Here is a 21,761-nt window from a genome sequence, read left to right as displayed (position 1 = left end):
TGAACTCATTCTTCCTATTTTCCGATTATTTTTGTATGATCTAGTATAAGCTTTTTACTTTTTGCCGCTTAAATAATCTTCTAACTCCAAACTTGTCAATCGTTTTTCTCATTATCATAATTTGACATATTAAGTTAAGATTGCATTTTATAAGTTTTAGGATGATCTTCTCTTTTTTTTTGGACGAATCTATAAATTAACGATACACTCTCTTTCTTTTGATATATTTAATATCAGTTATATTAAACACACCGACATGTTTGGTATGACGACCTAGTTGTTCTATATTGTCTTTCTGTAGAACTAAATACTCGGTTTTATTTAAATGAAAAAGGTATCTGATTATGAAACAACCACATATGATTTGTTACAACTGTGACCTACGTGTGTTTGATTTGGTAAAGCCATGTGCATCGCGAACCAGAAACAGCAAAATATCAGCCCATGCCCTCCTAATTCCACTTTTTTGGCTCAAAATTAATGTTGCCATCATCCAATACTATTGATGGTGCAATGCTTTTAACATGAAGGGTTAAAAAGCTAACCGAGGTTAATTAAGTGGAATTTTTATTTTATGAAGGATTTAGTCAAACAAATACAATGCGGATATATTTTGAAGGATTTAGCCGAAACATTTGAATACCAGTCTCAAATGTCATCTACCCGTCTAATTATTGACTCCACGATCAAAACGTGTTCACGTCGGACTTTTTTTTTAAATTTGGTTATTGATGATTAATCATCCCAGAAATTCTGGTCATCTTTCCCACGTCATGATACGAATATCCATCCCAACAAAGAAATGAAACAAGGGGCAAGACTTCTCATTCTTTGGAGGGGTCTAACTCACATCAATAACTCGGTTAGATACATCTGTCTCATCATCTTCTGCTCGGATAATCAGAGAGATCCAGCAAATTCTCAGAAGGAATTTTGTCGGACTTATCAGCCAAAAACAAGTCTTAAAAAATAGCACTCACTAATACCATCCTCAAGAACAAGACATTTTTCTTATGTTATGGTTTGGCCATTTCCATGGTCAACTACGGTGAAGTTACGGTCTTGTACATTTAAGTGTTTGTGTATCAGTTTCTCTTTTTTTAAATCTCTGAGTTTGTGTATTGTAACAAACTCAAAATGAAATCTCTGTACGGGAAACAAAACTCACTCCACCCAACCCTTTATTAGTTGGTGTGTTGATATTTCTTCCTCTTATGTAATCAGTGAAAATCATAATTATGGAGTTTCTGTAAATCAGGTTTTATTACAAGCTTAAAGACAAAGTACAGGTAACAACAAAGGCCAACGCAAAAGCAAATCAAACAAGCATAGCTTAATCACATCATACATAATAGTTTTATTTATCCACAAGGCATATATATATATATATATATATCTTTTTTTTTTAAAGGGAACAGTAGGTCTTGAGAGCAGATAGATCTCTCTTCTTGGTGTCTGTGTAGGTGAACTTAAAGTAAGCCTCAAAATCAAAAGGCTTATAGAGACGAGGATGTTCATCATCGACCATCTCCTCTGGTGCATTTATGATCAGCCCTTCTTTAGGAAGCAAGAATAGTCCAGCCGCGTGCCTATCTTTCTTTCCGGTTATAATCACACGGTGAAGCGGAGGAAACACCCCACCATTCAATAGTACCTACAAAATAACATATTTGATGTTGATTAAAAAAAAAAAAAATCATGGGTCACTTAATTAAAAAAATTATGAATGATGGAACTTGAGACTCAAGGAAACTTGATTTTACATGAAGAGAAGCTCCGGCTATGACAAGGAAAGAAGAATCTTGAGATGGCTTAGCTTTGATCCACTCTTCACCATCTTTGGCTTTGATCTCCAAGCCATCTACTACGTCATTTTGGCAAAGTATGGTGAGAAAATGTCTATCAATATGAGGGTCAAGGCCTAGCTTCTCCTCGGTGTTTTCGTCAAGTCCTCTATATTTAAAGAAACGAAAGTGGTTTTTCGCTGAGTTAAGATGCTCATCGATGTATTTCTCGAGCCCGAAACTCTCCATGATCATCGTCCTTACTTTCACGTCCAATTCTATTAACTTCTCCGCGAATGACTGAACATTCTTGCTGTTGTTCATACAAAAGTTTATTAAAATATAATTTAACTCATCAGTTTGTTTCCTAGTTTTGATTGTTAACAAATTTATAATGTTATAAATTTGACAAATTGGAGACTTTAAGTTATAATTTTGACCAAAAAAAAGTTATAATTTTGGTTATAAAAAATTACAAAAATGGTGGATTTGATAAAATAACAAAATGGTAGAGTATAAAAAAAAAGGTAAGAGAACCTGAAGGTGACGTTGCCTTGAGGCCAAAGCTTGTGAGTCATGTCATCGACAACTTCAGGATTATCCGCACCGTCAAAGCCCATACCTTCGTATAAAGGTATAGTTGGAACCTGACCGACGTATCCTTTGTAGAGTTTGTCAGACTTTGTACTTTGTTTGGTCTCCAATGGTAAATCAAAAGCTTCCTCGGAAGCCTCGAACAGTGCCTTCCGTAGCTCCACTGAAGCTCCATCGAACAAGGCCTCGAAACATCCGTATTCTTCTAGGGCTTTTCGGACTCGGGCTCTCACCGAGTCCCACTCGAGTGTTTCCGGTTTGAGGTCACGACTCGAGAAGTCGATGACCGGAAGGGTAAGGGGAAATTGGGTTTTCAAACTTATCGTCATTATAGTTTTTAAGAATTATAACTGTAGATAGTGTTTGTGTTTTGTAAATACTTCGAAGACTCGGTTGGTTATTATATAGGAGGAGAACTTTAACAAAAATATAGAGGAGGAAGAAAGTGTTGACATTAGCTTGGTCTTAAACAATAATATTTATAGGAATTTGTAACCTTAGTTAAATTTACTCCACTTTATTAAATTGGAATACAAAAAGACTATAAGCGAGGATGTATTAAAAAATGAGAATCTGCCTGTCAGCAACCTTATGGTCATGGTTGAAGACAAATTAACAAAATAAATATATTAGTCTTATGCAGAATTTAAATAGCATTTCTCTAATTACTAAATTTGGAACTTTAAAAGGTAAACTATCAAATCTAACAATTTTCTACAATCTATGATTAGTATACTTCTGTTTTTATGATTTTTTTTCTTCTATAGAAACTAAATCTCTAATACATTGGATGTTCCAGAAATATACGATGCTATTTTCTGTAAGTATCTTTATAATGGTGATGATGTCGTCATTAGTTCATGAAACATTATATATATATAAATGAATTTTATTTTCTTTTTTACTGAAATCAACCTAATAATTTAATATTTGGGATATATATATATATATATGCTAAACATATTCGATGATTAGGCTATACTATGTGTTATTTATTCTAGATATATATGTGGGCAAACCATTTCTCACAATCCCCTTGTATAGATCTAGCATGGTAGAAAAAAAAGATTTATGACGTTAAACCCAAAATTCTTATCTTCAGTATCGTATATAATTAGCCAGTCTTGTATATATCTTTTAATATTTGTAATTTAGGCAATTGCCAGACATATACTACGAAATAATTAACAACCACTATATAAAATCACACACACACATAAATAGATATTTAAGTATTGTAAGGGGCAACCGGTTCATATATAATCTAGACCAAGGGCTTCCATTAATGTATATAATATCTAGATGATCACCTATATTATATGTAGACTTCATTGCCTAAAACTATATAACGTAATACAAAAATGAATTTAGTTAATGCATATACAAACATTGACACGTTATCTGATGGCATCTAAAATGAGCACCAATTAAACTAATACATTTTTATACTCAACTATCGATTTAAATGTCGGATTAATTTTTACAACATTTAAATTCTAGTTCATGATCCTGATATGTAGTCTTATGGTATGTAGTGTAAGACTTAAGGGCGGTAGAATGCGTGTACATTATTATTAAAAAAAAATCCATAGTTCTTAGCAAAATCAAGTGAATATTCTAATCCATATGGATAATTATTAGAGTTGTTTATTGACAAGTGATACCAATCTTGTAGTTTAACATTGATTAATTAATATAACTGACGTTATTACTTGTTTGTTTGGTACTAAATTATTGGGAAAAAATCTTAAAAAACTCTTAACTATTTAATATTTGCTAGTTTTCTACCCGATTTTTTTGCGTTGCCAGAAAACTATACGAACTAATTTTTCTGGATAAAAATATATATAATTTTATGGTTCCAGTTTTCACTCCACGATTTCACGATCGTTAACAGTCAAACAGAATTAGTAAACTCCGTTAGTTTCTAAAACAAGAAAAAGATAAAAAAACCCTCAACTATTTAATCTTCGCTAGAAAAACATCCAAACTTTTAATGTTGCCAAAAACCCACACAAACTAATTTTCCAATGTAAAAAAAAAACCTGAAATATTATACAGTTTCAGCTTCTACCCATTACTTTACATCCATTAATGGTTTTCCCCAACTTCATTCGCTAATAGTTATTCATTTGGTATTGGTTAGTTTCTCATCGTTGACCACATCTATTCCGAAACGCAATTTGAATATAAGCTCTTAAGTAATCGACTCTTTGGAACAATGATCTTAGGAACTTATAATAGAGTAATAAATATAAATTAGCAGGTGATTAACTGAGATAAAGTATGATAGTTGTTTTGATCATCTACAAAGATCATTTCAGTGGAGATTAAATCAGTCCAAAAGTAAAATAAAGCACTAATTTGCAGAATCTTTAGCCATAAATATATCGAATTTCAAAAAAAAATATATTGTAATTTATTTCGAATTCTATTGGTGACAACTTTTTTTAGTTGTTGTAAACTCTTTGATATTTTGGTTTTTAAATAAAGTATCATTCAACATTTAAAAAAATTAGCTAATGTGAATTTATGATAACGTAAAAAGTTCAGGTATTTTTTTGGCAAATATTAAATAGTTGAGGGTTTTTTTAGTTTTTTTTTGTTTTGGAAAATAACGGAATTTACTAATTTTATTTGACCGTTAACGGCCATGAAATCATGAGCTGGAAACTGGAATCATAAAATATTTCAGGTAATTTTTTGATGCAAAAAATTAATTCATATAATTTTCTGGCAACACAAAAAGTTCGGGTAGAAAACTGGCAAATATTAAAAGTTTTTAAAGTTTTTAAGCCGTAAATTATTATTATTTGTTTTTAATTGCATCATTAAAAAACTGATATAAAATAAAAATTCAGTATGTGTTTGTCGTGCTCGAGATTAATTATTGATATTCCTTCTTCGGAGGGAATCAATGAAGAAAGCAATTTTGGAGTTTCTGCTAGTTATGTTTTATTACAACCTCAAGAGTCAACAAGGCAAAGTAAAGTTAACAACAAACCAAATCGAGCGCAAATCAACAAGTGCACAGTGATCAAATGATACATAGTTTTATTTATTCGCATGGCATCATGAATCTTTAAAGGGCACAGTAAGTCTTGAGAGCAGATAGATCTCTCTTCTTGGTGTCTATGTAGGTAAACTTAAAGTAATCCTCAAAATTAAAAGGCTTATAGAGACGAGGATGTTCATCATCAACCATCTCCTCAGGCGCATTTATAATAAGTCCTTCTTTAGGACGCAAGAACAGTCCAGCCACATACCGATCTTTCTTTCCGGTTATAACGACATGATGAAGCGGAGGAAATACCTCACCATTCAACAGTACCTGCAAAACCCACATTTTATGATATATATATCACATAAATTGAAGATTATAAAGGATGAAACTTGAGACTCAAGGAAACTTAATTTTACATGAAGAGAAGCTCCGGCCATAACAAGGTAAGAAGAGTCTTGAGATGGCTTAGCTTTGATCCACTCTTTACCGTCTTTGGTTCTGATCTCCAAGCCATCTACTACGTCATTCTGACATAATATGGTGAGGAAATGTCTGTCGATATGAGGGTCAATGCCTACATTCGCTTCAGTATTGTCGTCGAGTCCTTTGTATTTAAATAAATGAAAGCGATTCTTCGCTGAGTTAAGATGCTCCTCTACGTATTTCTCGAGCCCGAAACTTTCCATGATCATTGTTCTCACCTTCACGTTTAGTTCTATCAACTTCTCCGCAAACGACTGAACAGTATTGCTGAAATTTATCGCAGATCTTAGTATTTTTTTCTACGATACTTCTGTGTTAACGATTTTTTAGTTATTAGAGCTAATTATCTATACATATTAGTTTACAATTATAGAATTGAAACAATCTTTAGAATTATTACTAAAACATCTACATATCTTCTATACTTTTGAGATTAATATAAATCATTGGTGTCTAAAAAAACAAAAATCTTCTATATTGTGCAACACATATCTTTTATACATCCTCTATATTTTATTTTATATCTACCATTTCAAAAAAATTTCCATAAATAAACGTTCAATTTTGATAAAATCTCATTCAAGGGACATGCATGAACAATATTTTTTGTTTGAATTGAATATCTCTTGCATAAGAAAAAAAACAAAAAGTATATAAGAGGCCGGGGAACCTGAAAGTGGTGTTGCCTTGAGGCCAAACCTTGTGAGTCAAGTCATTAACAACCTCATGATTTTCTACACCGTCAAAGCCCATGCCTTCGAACAATGGCATAGCCGGAACCTGACCGGAGTAACCACTGTTACGATTTTTCGACTTTGCACTCACTTTGGTCTCCAATGGTAAATCAAAAACTTCCTCCGAGGCCTTGAACAATGCCTTCCGTAGCTCCACTGAAGCTCCGTCAAACAAAGCCTCAAAACATCCGTATTCCTCTAGAGCTTTTCGGACGTGGGATCTCACATAGTCCCATTCTGGAGTTCCCAGTTTGAGGTTTGGAATTGAGAAGTCGATGACTGGAAGGCCAAGGGGAAGAAATAGGTGTTTTGAATTTGTTGTCATTATTTTTCTTTAAAAGTTAAGAATTAAGATTGTAGTTTATCTTTTGTTTACGTGAAGATTTAAAGACTATCGCTTCCTGATTATATAGACAGAAAAAGTCGCATCAATGGAGTACAATCTCATTGTTTTTCACATGTCATGGACCACGAGTCCTCCTAATATATACAATCATAGTGGATCAAGATAACAATGAAAAAAGGAAATTAGAAAATAAGAATGATGTGACTTATTACTATTAACTAATGTAAAATTTTATATTATGTTTATAGTGTCTCATTGTCGTGCCAGAGCAAGTAAACATAGCTATAACAATTGTAACATTTTTTTATTATTATTATTATAGCTTCTCCTTGTGTAAAATGTGGTATTCATTTAAATAAGGGGACAATTTAAAGTGGAATATAGACATAACAAACAAATGGTATTAGGCGCATTTGACACTATATATTCGTCTCACATGGCCAGCACTGACTAACACTATATATTATCAATAGCTTAATGCCCTATTTTTGTGCAACTGAAGATATATAAGACTATAAAGGGATCATGTATTCTCTGTTAATGTCATCCAGCGCTGTAAACGTGTGTACTACCCAGACGAACAACCCATTGATGTCAATATGTTCTAAAATTACTCTAGGTTTACTTGAACAAACGTTTTCTTACTTCTAAAGAATCTGAATGAGAAACTGGACTAAAGTCAATAATTTTTTTTTTGGATTCTTGGTTCATATGGAAACACGAAATTAAAATATATTTCAAATATGTGGAAAATTTCAACACAAACTTCTGCAGTGCGAGAATATTATATGTGGCAAGTTTCTTCAGTTACGAATGAATAGTTCTAATCTTTTGCTACAGAATTACGATTCTCTTCGGCGATCGTTGGGTCAGGAGCTATGATATTTGTGGCCTCCAAGCTAGGCTTGGGATTGGCTTTCTACTTGACGACGACATTTGATACAGTTCAAGGAGCCGCAAGTCTGTGGAAGATGGGTGTGCTCGTCTAGTTGAGAATCGTAAAGAAATGAATTAATGATGTAGATCTGAACCACGAGCAACAGATTCTCAGCCGCCGAGAACACTGAAACAGATACTCAGCCCTTTTTTAATGTAACAAATAATTATTTTGCGGGGTTTATGTTAAAAAAAAACAAAAATTCTAATGATTCTTCTTCCCATTTCTATTAAAATAAATTTAGATATACATATGCTAATTTTGTACATCTTTTGCTACAGAATTAATAGTTCTAATCTTTTACTTTAAAAAAGCTGATAAAACTGAATCAATACATTTCAATATTTCAACAACATTAGCTATTTGCCTATTTCTATACCTGCATTTTGTTCTCTATTCATACTTATATTATTGCCTGAATATATTCCGGTAAAGATTGGTTTATAAACCTCCTTTATGCGTCCAACCAAATATTCTCTTGATTCTGACTGTACACATGTAACCAAAATATTGTGTGCTTTATATGAGATGATATAAATACTGAGAATCTATTATATAAAGACTCAGTTGAGTCTCACAAGCTTGACACATAAGGTTATATCCTTAAGACACATCATTTACCACATCAGCTCTTTAAAATAATTTTTTATAAAAAAAATCCATAGCTGAGATAAATTAAACGTCTGTCATTGGTCCACAATCAATTAAAGTAAAAACACCTTAAAAACGTTACAAATTCTTATCATGCACGTTCAACCTTCTAACAATAATTACTTCAACCTTACCTACAATAATAAAATACATTGTAATTTAATCTGAACGAAACTCCAAAAAGAAAAACATTACAATATCCATTGTTGAACAAAAAAAACAGAGAAACAGAAGAGATTGAACAAAAAAAAATGTCTGCAAGTTGAAGAAATTTCAAGATATAGCAAAGTAAGTTATTCAGTATAAAACGAACACTAAACAAAATACTGATTTTTCATCTATTTTAAATACTTGTCGATTTTTATAGACAATTAGTTTCACTATTTTCTTAAAATTATGGGTTCTGGCAATTGTTCTATGTTTAGTTTTAAAAAACACTTCAAATCAAAGTTCATTTCTCTGTCTTTATAATTTAAAATAACGTCTTACGAATTAAAGTTATATTATTACAAATGTTCAGAAATAAACTAGCATATTTATTTAACAGGATCACAAACTCTCCATGTTACTTGATAGAAATATATATTCAATGTAGAATTTTAAGAGAAATAATCAGGCAAAGAGTTTTTCTAATGAATTACATTTTGATTCTTAACTTGATGTATTTTGTAATGAAGATGGTGACTTAAATTATACTATTGTATCTTACCTCTGAACAATTGAAAGTAAACCAAAACAGATTACATTGATACATCACGTTCTTTTGATGTTACCAACAAACAAAAAAATGATAAATAAGAGTTCCATAATGTAAAATTATCCAATATTTTAATAGAAAATGTAAAAGAAACAATTCATCCACCTTAAAACTATTTATATAATTCGGTAAATTTTTATGTAAGATATATGTCCCGATGTTTATAATCAAAAATAAAATACAACAAAGTGGTTGGTAAATAGAACAAAGAAAACCAAGTACTTAATAATTTGAGTGCTGAATCATAAAACTTAACGAATATCAAACAAAATTAGATTAGTTTGCTTTAGGACAAACGAATTAGTAAAAAGTTTAATATCATAAAAAATATGGTATGTTTTTTAATCTGATTATGTAACTCATGTTCAAGTGATATTGATGTAGGTTAAATAATGACCAAATATCTGAAGAAAATATTTATTTTAACAAAGTTTTCAAATTTGTATATTAGATGATTAATTTTTTAGAAAAAACTAATCAAATCACTAATTTATCATGTTACAAATACATATACATAAACATATATATTTATTAAAAAAATCTACGTATCTACGCGGGTATTCATCTAGTAATAATATAAAAAGCGTTAGCCGTTGCATAACTCATATTGTAATTATATATATATATATATATATATATGGAACATACTTGTAATTTAATTGATATATATGTGGTCGTCCATTAAATCAAAATTATACCTCCCTTGATTTTTGTTTTTTTTTGTGTGTGGAAGATACGTATTGTGAATGTATAAGAGATTTAGAACGTAATTATGACTCTTGAGACTTGGGATCAAATTGGTTATTGGGCAGTCACCAGCCTCCAAGGCAGTTTTTTCCCTATATTGATTGCTGCTGGGGTTTGAAGAGCAGAGAAGGTGCTGGTGGAATTCATTGATTAGAACACGGGGCATAGAGATCTCTTCTCTTAACTTTCTTTATTTTTTAATAGTAAAAATTTCATTTGAAAGGTGGCTATATAGCCTCGGGTTCGTATTGATGAATCAACCGACATAAGAGATATTTTATTATTCATCACGGGAATTCTAGATTTGTAGGTGGTTTAAAATTAGCTTTTGATGATCGGGCTTGTTTAACTCCAAAATCGTTTCATATTATTTGAAAACTTTGTAAGAAACTAGGGATTTACCATTCGTTGTTTTCTTTGTTAGACTTTTCTATCTTTCGCAATATAATCAAACACACAATTAATATTAAATATTATATATGTTTCAGGAGTGGGATATACGAAGACAAAGATGAAGTTTGGATACGTGATCATCAACAACCTACTCTCCATTAAAGAAGGGAAGTGGAGGAGCGTGGGTCCAACGTGGCATATAGCCGTTATGGTCCCACAAGCTGTTCTATGCTTACGTGGCGCGACTGTTCTTTTTAAATTCTCTTCTACTACAGCTATTATTATTTTAAAAATATATAGAAATAATAAAAACGGACTTGTCGTCGTAAAGAACACAGAAAATCCGACCGTTGTTTGAGTTTATCTTCTTCTTGCCCGAAACAGAACTCAATCTTCCCAAAAAGCTTTCCTTTGTTTCATTTTTTTTGGTTTTCTTTAAGGTCAAACACCAAAAATATAGAGAGAGATAAAGAGAAACGGTTGATCTTGTTCTTTATTCGTGACGACGATGTTGGGCGATTATGGTATAACGGAGGAAGACATGGTCATCGAGGAAGCTCAGGGCTACCCGAGAGCTTACGCAAAGATCTGTCGCGATTTTGATGCTCTTCCGTACAGAAATGGCCCTCCTTTTACCTTCATTCCATACATTCTTCAGCAGCCGAACGAGGTAAATTTTGGCCCAATCATATATTAGCCAGACCTAAATTGCTTTATTTTGGGGTTTTTTTGGGATAATTGGAAGCTCAGAGTCAGAGATTCTTTTCTTTTTTTTCAGCTTTCAGTTATATTGAATTTGATCTTCAAACTAAGTGTTTGCTTCTTACAAAACCTGAGATGTGAAATTGGAAGAGTGGTTTTTTATCTCTGTAATGACAAAAAGCTATACTCTTTTTGTTTGTCCTGAAGAGCTCAAGATGCAGAGAAGTAGATCAGATGTTCCCAGTGATTGATCCGAAAGCGAGACCAACAACAAAGCCAAAGATCTTCCTCAGTCTTCTTTGGAAACAACTTAATCATCTAGGGTAAGGGCTTATTCTCATTACACAAATTATGATTTTAAGATTCAGATTCTTATGGTTTTGATTTTTTTGTTTGTAGAAATGCTGGGTTTGATCCGGCTGTTATTCGGATAGATCCGTATGGGAATGTTCTTTACTTCCACGCTGATTCAGCTTCTCCTCTTGCTTGGGGTTTTGATCATTGGTTCCCTTGCTCAAGTACACACATCCTCAAAAACATCTTCCTTTTGTTTTAGACTCAGAGTTTCTCTACTTTGTTGTCTGATTGATTAAAGCTTTTTTTTTTTTTCTGTCTTTTGAATTTGTTGTAGGAGGAGGTTTAACAGTACCAAGCAACCTAAGGATAGTGCAATGGCAGGCACGCAAGAACAAGAAGGACAAACTCGAGTTCCTAGTACCATGGTGGGATCTTCAAGTTGGCATTTCAGTTAATCAGTTCCTGTCGATTTTCGCTGCTTCAAGTTCTGATTTCAGGTATAGTTAAACAATCTTTTTGCTGTATATATGTCTGCCTATCTGCTTGATCAAAACATACAATTTTATGAAAATGAAAGTTTTTGTTTTTTTTTTAACAGGAGGAGAGCATTTTCCTTCTTGTTCAAAGAAGGCGAAAGCGAGGAACTTAACGGTTCACAAACGGTTGACTCACACCATTTCCCTCAACATTTTGTCGAATCAAAAGACAAGTTTGGTCTTGCTTCTGCTGCAGTTGTTGTTTCAAGAAGAGATCCTTATGACCCTTCATTAGTATTGAGATCACTCGATTACAACCGCCAAACTCCTGGTTAGATGGCTCTTCGGTTATAGACAAGAGATAAATCCTCAGTTTTTTATTTTATTTTATTGCTGTACTGAATCATATTTTATGCTGCAGCAAGGAAGATGAGACTCGGTGCAAAGAAAGAGAATGAGACTCCAGATTTAATGAAGAATCCGTATCAAGCCCTTGTTGCTGCTAGGGATTCACTAAGACACCGAGAGGAAGCGAAGAATATGAGAGCTGAGATGAAGAAGTTAGATGATGAAATGAATTACTTGAAAAGAAAGAACAGTGAAGAGCAGCTTACAATTCAGGAGCTGGAGAGCGAGCTGATTAAGCGAAGAAGAAGAGCTGAAAAGTGCAGGAGATTGGCAGAAGCTCAATGCTCGTATAGGAATACACTCGAGAAGATGATCCGCGACGCTATGCACCAGTAAGAGATTTTTTTTTTCTCTATACAAAAAAAATAATTGCATTTCGATATATGCTTTAGCTCAATTGTTTCTTTAATTTTGTTTGTTTGTAGGAGTGTTGTGTATAAGGAACAAGTGAGGTTAAACCAGGCTGCAAGTAGTGCACTTATGGCGAGATTAGAGGCGCAAAAGGCGATTTGTGATGGCTCAGAGAAAGAACTTCACAAGAAGTTTAAAGAAAGAGAGGAGCTGGAGAATCAAGTGAGGCCTGAGCTGGAGAAAGCAAGGAAAAGATCCAGACTTTCACTGAGTGATGAAGATGACTTGTTGCTAGAAGATAGAGACAGGAAGTTATCTTTGTATCTTCCTGGAAACAAGTGAAGAAGATGTGTCGTTACACAAGGAGTTAAGAGTATACCTTGAAGAAGAGCATAAAGCAGCAGCTTCGGAGGCTGAAACTCGGAAGCGTGGGGAAATAGAGGAGGAGGAAGAGGAACAGAAGAATCCAGAGGTGTCTGAGAAGTCTCCTGTTTTCGTTAGAAGATAACAAACCGGTTGAAGAAAAGCTAGATGTAGTAGAAGAAGAAGGGAAGAGAGGCAGCAGAAGCTTCAGAGCATTTCCAGTTTTCAAGGAACCAGAGAGTGAGGAAGATGAGGAAAGCAGGAGAGAGAGGGGGAAAGGAAATGTTGAGAAATGGCTCCACATTTTACTGGAAAACAATAGCAAAACCAATCCCCAGGATCCTCAAACCGAAAGAAGCAAGAAGATTGATGAAATGATAGAGAAACTGGACCACAAGTTCCCTTTGCTTGAAAAGGTTGAGGAAGAAGTTGTAGACTTGCAATTGCAGGCGGAGGATGCAAACAACAACACAGGAAAGGTGGAAACTGAAAGCTCCCGTAGAAGCAGGATGAGTTTTGATTTGAAGAACACACCAGAGAAGAGTGGCAGAGACAAAGTGGTGAAAAGATCAGAGAGTGCTAGAGCTTTCAGAAGGATTCCATCATCTCCATCACTCATCTTCGGAATGAAAAAAGGAATTGACTGCATCAGGAAGAAGCCCGTGGTTTCAGGTCACGACGATGAGAATGAGTATCTCGTTAAGAACAACTTCATCAAGTCATCTCTCCAAACAATCAAACGAGCTGTCAAATTTTAAAACATCATCTTCTTCATAAGATATGCATTTGTTTTTAGTAGTGTGTGATCAATTTGGTGATTCATTCATTGTTCGTGTATAAAAAAGACTACTTCCTCATTGTGTAATAACAGCTTGTTGTGTTGTTTTCCATTAAATGCAAAATTTAAGACATAGATTTTCTCCACCTTGAAGGTGTTGTTCTTCCTTTGACAAGCCTTGTCTTCATATTCCCAGGAGTCCGAGGCTCAAATCCTTCACCATTCTCACCGGATTCTTCCTCGCCATTTGCCATCTTTTCAACGCTAACACTTCCTCTAATCGAAGGTACTAACCCGAGCCTCTTCCAACGGAAAAACCCTTTACTTCCACTACTACTCTTCTTCTCCATAAGCCTCTCCAGCTGCAAATGCATAGCACCACACTCGCTCTGCAGCCTCGCCACATCCTCTCTAAGCCTTCTGATCTCCGCTTGCTGAACATTCATCTCACGTTTAGACAAGCACCGCGCTGCAGAGCCTGACTCCAAGTAATGCGAGCCAGAAGGGTTTGTTGGGCTCCTCATCGTGCTGCTTATAGAGCTACCACTCCAGTCTATGTGACGGCTTAGCTTTGTCTGCTCAGTGAACAACACTCTGATGATTGCTCTCACTGGTAAACGATCGTTCTGAGCCGCGTGGAGTGCTGCTTCTGGTGATAGCTTCCTGCTATCAATAAGTCTGCAAAGTTCCTTCCTTTCTTGCTTCAACAACAGAGGATGAGCCTGCAAATAAAGTTGAAATCTTTAATAAGAGTCTTAAAGAATTGAATACTCACAAGCTTTATTAGTTTACCTTGAGATATGTATCAATGGCTCGGTACAAGCCATCCTCAGTGGTACGAGCATGGCTAGGCAGAGCTTCGATTAGAGAAACAAACTCCGGTAGAGTCAAACCACCGTCAATGGCGGCTTCAGCGAGGTAAGAGTCAACAAGCTTAGCCACTTTAACGAGAGACGCACCGGTTTTAACACCTTCAATGTCCAAGCCAGCGAATTTCTTCACGAGTCGCGTCACGAGCTCAACGTCGAGCAACGTCCCGCACGTGTGGCTAAAAGAAGGTATCATAAGCTCCTTTAGCGAGGCTTGGTCAAGCTGCCAAGATACTCTGTTTTCAAGCTCCGTTAAGTAATTCGGATTGGCTCCGACCATTTTCGCCGTCCTGAGGAGACGGAGGAGGAAATTGCATGGAACGGAGTCTTTCTCCGGCGGGAGGATTCCGATTAGGGTCTCGACGAAAAACCGTTTCTTCATTACAGAAGCCGTGACGCTCTCCGTCTGTGGTGGGTTTCTCGATTCCGTGACGGAGGAGATGTTGCCGGAGAGATCAGGGAGCCACTTGGAAGCGTAGTGAGCGATGATGGAACCGATGAGGTCTGGTCGGATTCCTTTGGATTTGATTCCGGCGATGGTTTTGACGAAATAGTTCATGTCTTGGATACAAGCGTCGTCGAACCAAGAGTAGTATTCCATATCTCCGGCGAAGGTTTCTTGGTGATGATGCGACGGCTGATTGGCGAAGATGGTGACTGGTTCCGGCGAAGGTGTTCTCTTCATGACTTTTACCGTGAGCTCGAAGTGTAGTGTCAAGTGTGGTTGGGTGGTTTTATACATATATATAGAAAGCAAAGTGATGGATGGTCTTTTTACGTTTTCCTTTGATTTTGCTCTAAAAGGTCATCAGAGAGCGTAATCATGACTTGGCGCAAAATTCCTAAAGAAAGAACAAACTGTTTTGGATTTCTTAGAAGAAATTAGACTAATTTTCATTTTCGTAAGAATATATGATTCTTTTTTTTTTGGCAACTAATATGATTCATATCCACTAATGTATATGATTCATATCCACTATTGTATATACATCCCAGCTAAGGGCCTAACTGTAAGTAACTCGCAATAAAATCAAACATTTTCTCTGGTTTTGAAGTAACTAAAAGTACATTATTTACTTTGTCGGCAATAAAAGTTCATAAACGATAAGGTAAATTTTTGTTGATTTTCGTAAGTACTTATGTTAGGTCTTCAATTCTTTTTCCATTTAGGAAATTTTATAATCACTAGTTCCTATATACTGTATGTAAAATAATTACTGTTCCATTATAATAGAAAAGGGTTAAAAGTAATTTATACTAAGCAGAAAATGAAATTTCAGAGTTTCAGAGTTTCTGTAAAATGAAATTTACTTTATATTATTAGTTCTTCTACCTATACAGTATTCGATATATATATGCTAAGGTTTTATTTAGAGATGATACACATGATGATCCTAATGTTAGAGGATTGAGAGGCTGTGGAGGAAGATGGAGATAAGAAAAGGATGACGACAAAACCCTCTTGATTTGCCTTACATATAAATAATATATATACTACTATTACAAAGGGAATATCATCAATGCATAGACCTGTCTTATTCTCTGCAACGCTAATGGTGATTGTATTCTAGTGGTGTCGAATTAATGCTAGATACGTTAAACGATTTTTACAGTATTAGTTTGATTTCGACTGTAAACTCCGCTATAATGACAAGCATAAACTGTTATGTGTACAACAAGAAATACCCAAAATAGGATTATCGTTTGACGAATGTTCAAACAGAAACTGTTTTAATTTGTGTAAAATAGATTTCAACAATGCTATAACATACCAAGTACAATCATGATTGACTGCAATTTTGACTGTTAAAAGAAACTAACGAGATAAGTTTATATGCATTTAGCTAAAAAAGACATTACTTTGGAAAAGACAAATGAATCATAGTCTCTCTGTTTCGTTCTTTTGTAATATCCTTCTCTCCATGTGGTTTTACAGATGAAACGACAAGGAATGGTCCCGTTTTAGAATATCGTGACCATGCCGCTTGTCTTAGCACAACCATACGTAGTACGTACATGCCAAAAATAATATTCTGTCTCTAGCTTTTCTTTTTGTTCCCATTGTACACTCACATCACATCACGAGTGTGATGACAACACAACCAACCGGTTGTTGTAGCCCATTGAAGGCCCATACTAACCCACATACATATAGGGGCATTGGCTGTTCTGACTCACCTTTACAATAAGTAATGAGAAGCTTATTTACTTCAAATATGAATGAAGAAGGACTCAACAAAACCCAAGCAGTGCTTGTCGAAAATGTACCGGTTCATTATATTCATTATCATAGTTGTTATCTTAGTTAAAGTCGATAAATTGCCTATGAATGATGATGAGTACTCGTCTGGGCTAGGGAACTCCTAGTGTGAGATTTATAATAAGCGCAAGGATCAGAATTTGGAACTATACAAAGTTTTGGATTTGGGTGATGAGAGTCTTTACCTATGCCTTGAGCTATGATTTCCAAGTAATCTCAACAAGATTGATACTAATACCGTACCGTAAGCAACCACCAAAGTGGCAAGTTCCCGAATGCAAGGCGATGCAGCCAAGATCTAAATTCTATGCTTGTCTTTGACTACAAAATAGTAGGGACTGCAATTATTCCATAATGTATTTCAATTATGATAAAAAAAAAAAAAAGGGTTTTTGCAATCCAAAATTGTGGGTGGGACGGTGGGTCAATGAACATTTTCACTGATATTTCTTAAAGCACATTGTGTGGTCAAGCCGTTTTTGGACCCATACTTCTGAAACCATCTCATAAACCCAATCTATTGTATCGTCCTTCAATACAATCTCACGAAAATGAGCAAATGATGACAGAAAGAGGTGCGTTTTGGGGAAATACTTTGGAGATGAAAATGAAGTACAAAGATTTTGCACAGATGAACAACAGTATAAGGATAAAACAGTCACATAAGCGTACAAGTGTTTGTGTCTTTTGATGTAGTGAAGAGGTTATGATGAAGTAAATGTAAAAACATGGATTTGGTTCAACCAAAGGTTTTCTCACTGCTATAACACATGTAAACGAATCCATCTTCGTCTTTGTAAGTTTCGTATACGGAGTCCATTAGAGCAGCTGCAGAGAGAGAGAATAGACAGAACACATCAAACAACTTTTGCCTAGAAAGCTCTTACAAGCAAAAACCGAGCTGCAGAAACTCACCTGTTTGAGGCAGAGTGTTGTTCACAAACACGAACAAGGCTTTACCAGGAGACAAGTGCAATCTAGCACTCAATATGTAGATGAATTGGCCAACCGACATATCTCTTGGAACCAGAAACCTAACATTTGAAAGACAAGTCAAGATCATCTCTTCCAAAGACATAAACATGGGCATGAGAATTTTGAAGTTATAAAATTCAGCTTAAGTGGAGCAAGATCGAATAGATTATCAAATAAGTCATGAGTTAGTACAAAACTATGAAAAATACATAATATTTTTTACTTCTTTTTCTCGATATCAGGCAGATCGGTTTTGCAATACTTCTCAGCAATTACCTGCAACACATGATCGAAAGAAAACATTTGAGTTCTGAAAATTTCAGAAAGTTAATTGAATGAATGTATAAACAGATAAATTCTTATATTGTTTGCATCCATTAATTGAATAGAAGAATAGAAATTGAGCAGCATAGACTTACTGGAATCCGAGTAGGGTACTTAGCGATTATCTCCCTCGATTCCGCGAGCCTCTCTTCTGCAAAATAAGAGATAAGCTAAATTGAGTTTTCAACTCTAAATCAACCAGAAACCATTAGCAGATCGATCGTGAAATAGCTACGAACCCAACGACAATTCTTCCTTGAAAGATTTCATCTTCGACCACACCACCGCAGATTTTCTTTTCGCGTGTGTTTTAGAAAGACGAGCTCAAAGGAAGAGTAGAATTATAAATAAAATGAAAATTGATATAATAAAAACATTACTCTTAACAACATCACAAAGCGGGGATAGCTCAGTTGGGAGAGCGTCAGACTGAAGATCTGAAGGTCGCGTGTTCGATCCACGCTCACCGCATATCTTTAATTTTTAATTTTTAACTGTGTAACCGGTTCGGTTACCGGTTCGGTTTTCGTCTCATGCTCGTTTAATTTGGTTCAGTTCTATTTTCCTTATGCATAACATACCATTTTGTAGGACACTAAAATTATGTATTTTAGTAGATTCCTAAAATACTACTAAATTTTGAATTCAATAAAAGTAGTTTAACTAAATAAAAACTGATTAACATATATGAACTTTCATTTTGTCGTTGCTCATGACAAAATATTAACAAACATTTACCATTCATATATACTAGGTGTTTAGCCTGCACTTTGTGCGGGTGGAGATGTTTCATTGAAAATACTTACTCAAAATCGTTAATTTACTTGAAAGATTTACTCAAAATCGCATTGCGCGGGCGGGAACATCATCTTTTCGTTTTGTTCTTTCGGTTTTTTTTCTTTCTATTATTCTTTATATAGTATGTATTTTTCAATTTCTTATTCTTCTACATAAAATACTAAATAAACAAACTTCTTCTTTGTGTTTTTCTTTTTTTTTAGTTTTATTTCTTCTTTGTATTTTCTTCTACTATTTATTTTTGGAAGTTTGGAAGTTTTCAGATGTATATTTACACATCTTTTATAGGTTTGACTATCTTTGTATAAACGATCAATTTAAAAAAATATTGCAAAGTGAAGCACAAAGATAACATAGAGACATATTATCCGAGTATTCTAATTTGAACTCTTTTCTTAAAACGAAGATGAAATATAGTTTAGAAGCTGAAACGAAGTCACTCTTAAAGTTGTTATTCTTTATTGCCTAAAAAGTAATCTCAAAATTATATATAAATCAAACAACTAAACATGTTTTAATTTTTAATCATAAAAATTAGAACTATATTCACTTCTTATATTTCGTAGAAAGAATAATCTTCACATAATGAATTATTTATTATTTGAGACATATATTCTTCCAATTATTTTCTTAAAAAATATTAGATTCTTAAACAATTATACTTAATGAGATGACTCTCTCATAGGAGTTACTCACTTTCCATTTGATCGTTATGTAAGGTACCGACTGGTATTATCTTAACTATTTTCTGGTTTTTGAAACTTTACCAATGTACTATGTTATTGAGATTTACATAATGAGGTTATTTTTTCTATAAGGCATTGAAAGAAGTAAAAATCTTTTAATTAGCGGAGTGATGCTATAGGTTTTTTTAAGGGAAAAAATCTATTCTTTATTTATCTTAACCAATAACTTCTCAATACTATAACCTTACAATTTTTCACATGTCCCTCCGAATTGTAAACCGAATACTTGGTATGATCCTTAATTTGGAAAATACCACTTGCAATAAACCATATGGTTTTTTGCACTAATAATATAGATCTGAAGCTGAAAGATCTCTCACTTACCACTTGGATCTTTCTTAGACCCTTGTCAACATTTGTCATTTGAAAGAAGATCTAGAGTCTGTTGTTGATTTGTGCTCTCATTGTGTTACACATCAGCAAAACTATTTTCCAAAGCTTTCACGTGTTTTTCGAAGTAGGTTTGGTTACTTTAGTCAAACGAAATAATTGAAACTTTTGGATGGTTCATTAGTTCTGGAGACAAACTGTTCCAACTACATCTCTGCACAATGATGAAGCCTCTCCAAACAAGCTCGAGCTTTCCCTTGCAAATACTCGAAAAAATTGTGTCTTTGCATGTTCATGATGAGCAAGGTAGTATCCATATGCAAATGTCCATTTCAAGACCCTCCTACATTCCAATACCTTGATCCGTATAAGAAAAATGTTGTAACAAAAGTCTCATTGAAAGTCTCATTACTAATATTCCTAAATTAGCATGATTGCAAGATTTTACCAATAACAGTCTTTAGTGAAATCACACTTTCTGTTCAACGATTCCACAAGATTTAACATGAAAAATTTAATTTTTAAACACTGATTGGTCTAGTTTTGTTTAAATTTAATCAATAATTTCCTATTTATATTCAATTATGCATGATCCTGGTTCACCTTGAATAACCATGTATTTCGCATAGCCAAGAAAGTCTGGTTGGGGCAGGAGTCTCGAACTCATCGAAATCTTTAATCCAACGATTTCTTCCGCCTTTACTATAATAAGAGTGAAGAAGCAGAGCGATCAATTCGACTTGGCTTATAGAGAGAACAGTAGAAACTCATTCAATATGGTCTCTTTTATGCTTGTGAATATTTTTTTTTGTTTGGCTACGATTTTATGCTTGTGAATATATTTTTCACTATAACTGGACATCACAATACACAATGCTAAATCAGCATGATTAGCATCACTTTGATTCTTCAAAATTTAACTGAGATGAATAAACCTTAAACATGCAATCCAAACAGAATCTCAAGTCCGAAGCAAAATTATTTTTGGATAAACCAGACACATTCCAAAAGCAGAAACGAAGTTGAGATGGAGGAGCATAAACAGTATGGGATCTGATCGGTCATAGACTTATAGAGCAATATCGATGAAAATTAATCGTAAAGCTTAAATACTCAATCCTCCTCATTCATCATGAACACAGACCCAAAGCGTTGAAACAAAAAAAACCCTAATTCAAAAATTTTATAAAACAATACAACTCAAACGTCAAAACACAGAAACCACCGGTTGAGGAAGAAGCTCTGACTAATCGGAGATTAATGCTAAAGTGAGAGCCTTGGGGACTTTCATATACAAAACCATACAATTTTATAGCATTAAAAGATCTGGTTAGGGCATGATCATGGCTCACCTTGAATAACCATGTATTTCGCACGGCCAAGAAAGTCTGGTTGGGGCAAGAGTCCCGGGCTCATTGAAATCTTTATTCCAACGATTTCTTCCGCCTTTACTATAATAAGAGTGAAGAAGCAGCGCGATCAATTCGACTTGGCTTATAGAGAGAACAGTATAAACTCGTTCAATATGGTCTCTTTTATGCTTGTGAATATTTTTTTTTTGCTATGATTTTATGCTTATGAATATACTCTTCACTATAACTAGACATCACAATACACAAAGCTAAATCAGTATGATTAGCATCACTTTGATTCC

At 34.3% G+C, this 21,761-nt stretch overlaps 5 protein-coding genes and 1 non-coding gene across 6 annotated transcripts; 2 read left to right on the top strand and 4 right to left on the bottom strand.

Annotated features, from left to right (window-relative positions):
* Positions 1-1,405: 1,405 nt before the first annotated feature.
* Positions 1,406-2,707, bottom strand: LOC18025036 (probable 2-oxoglutarate-dependent dioxygenase AOP1). Its single transcript, XM_006406891.2, has 3 exons — positions 2,322-2,707; positions 1,764-2,097; positions 1,406-1,654 (listed from the first exon to the last, which is right to left on the bottom strand). Exons 1-3 carry the CDS (start codon positions 2,705-2,707, stop codon positions 1,406-1,408), a joined length of 969 nt encoding a protein of 322 aa, XP_006406954.1.
* Positions 2,708-5,460: 2,753 nt separating this feature from the next.
* On the bottom strand, positions 5,461-6,924 carry LOC18025035 (probable 2-oxoglutarate-dependent dioxygenase AOP1). The gene is made up of 3 exons (XM_006406890.1): positions 6,536-6,924; positions 5,799-6,132; positions 5,461-5,709 (listed from the first exon to the last, which is right to left on the bottom strand). The coding sequence occupies exons 1-3, from the start codon at positions 6,922-6,924 to the stop codon at positions 5,461-5,463; spliced, it is 972 nt and encodes a 323-aa protein (XP_006406953.1).
* A 3,898-nt stretch (positions 6,925-10,822) lies between these two features.
* LOC18025034 (cingulin) lies at positions 10,823-13,842 on the top strand. Its single transcript, XM_024159841.1, is given in 9 exon segments — positions 10,823-11,100; positions 11,340-11,455; positions 11,532-11,650; positions 11,764-11,926; positions 12,028-12,236; positions 12,327-12,645; positions 12,739-12,997; positions 12,999-13,151; positions 13,153-13,842. Coding segments are annotated over 9 exon segments (2,133 nt in total). The 5' UTR covers positions 10,823-10,938; the 3' UTR covers positions 13,786-13,842.
* Positions 13,843-13,865: 23 nt separating this feature from the next.
* On the bottom strand, positions 13,866-15,375 carry LOC18025033 (root phototropism protein 3). The gene is made up of 2 exons (XM_006406888.2): positions 14,598-15,375; positions 13,866-14,527 (listed from the first exon to the last, which is right to left on the bottom strand). Exons 1-2 carry the CDS (start codon positions 15,357-15,359, stop codon positions 13,931-13,933), a joined length of 1,359 nt encoding a protein of 452 aa, XP_006406951.1. The 5' UTR covers positions 15,360-15,375; the 3' UTR covers positions 13,866-13,930.
* A 2,135-nt stretch (positions 15,376-17,510) lies between these two features.
* LOC18025032 (autophagy-related protein 8i) lies at positions 17,511-18,570 on the bottom strand. The gene is made up of 5 exons (XM_006406887.2): positions 18,473-18,570; positions 18,329-18,384; positions 18,133-18,185; positions 17,850-17,968; positions 17,511-17,762 (listed from the first exon to the last, which is right to left on the bottom strand). Exons 1-5 carry the CDS (start codon positions 18,501-18,503, stop codon positions 17,674-17,676), a joined length of 348 nt encoding a protein of 115 aa, XP_006406950.1. The 5' UTR covers positions 18,504-18,570; the 3' UTR covers positions 17,511-17,673.
* Positions 18,571-18,631: 61 nt separating this feature from the next.
* TRNAF-GAA lies at positions 18,632-18,704 on the top strand. The gene has a single exon. It is a non-coding gene; the product is annotated as a tRNA-Phe (tRNA).
* The last annotated feature ends 3,057 nt before the right edge of the window (positions 18,705-21,761 follow it).

Source organism: Eutrema salsugineum, unplaced genomic scaffold (genome assembly GCF_000478725.1).
Source record: "Eutrema salsugineum unplaced genomic scaffold, Eutsalg1_0 scaffold_13, whole genome shotgun sequence".
Classification (NCBI taxonomy): Eukaryota; Viridiplantae; Streptophyta; class Magnoliopsida; order Brassicales; family Brassicaceae; genus Eutrema; species Eutrema salsugineum.
The sequence above is the reverse complement of the archived record's forward strand: the minus strand, read 5'-3'. Positions and strand labels throughout refer to the sequence as shown.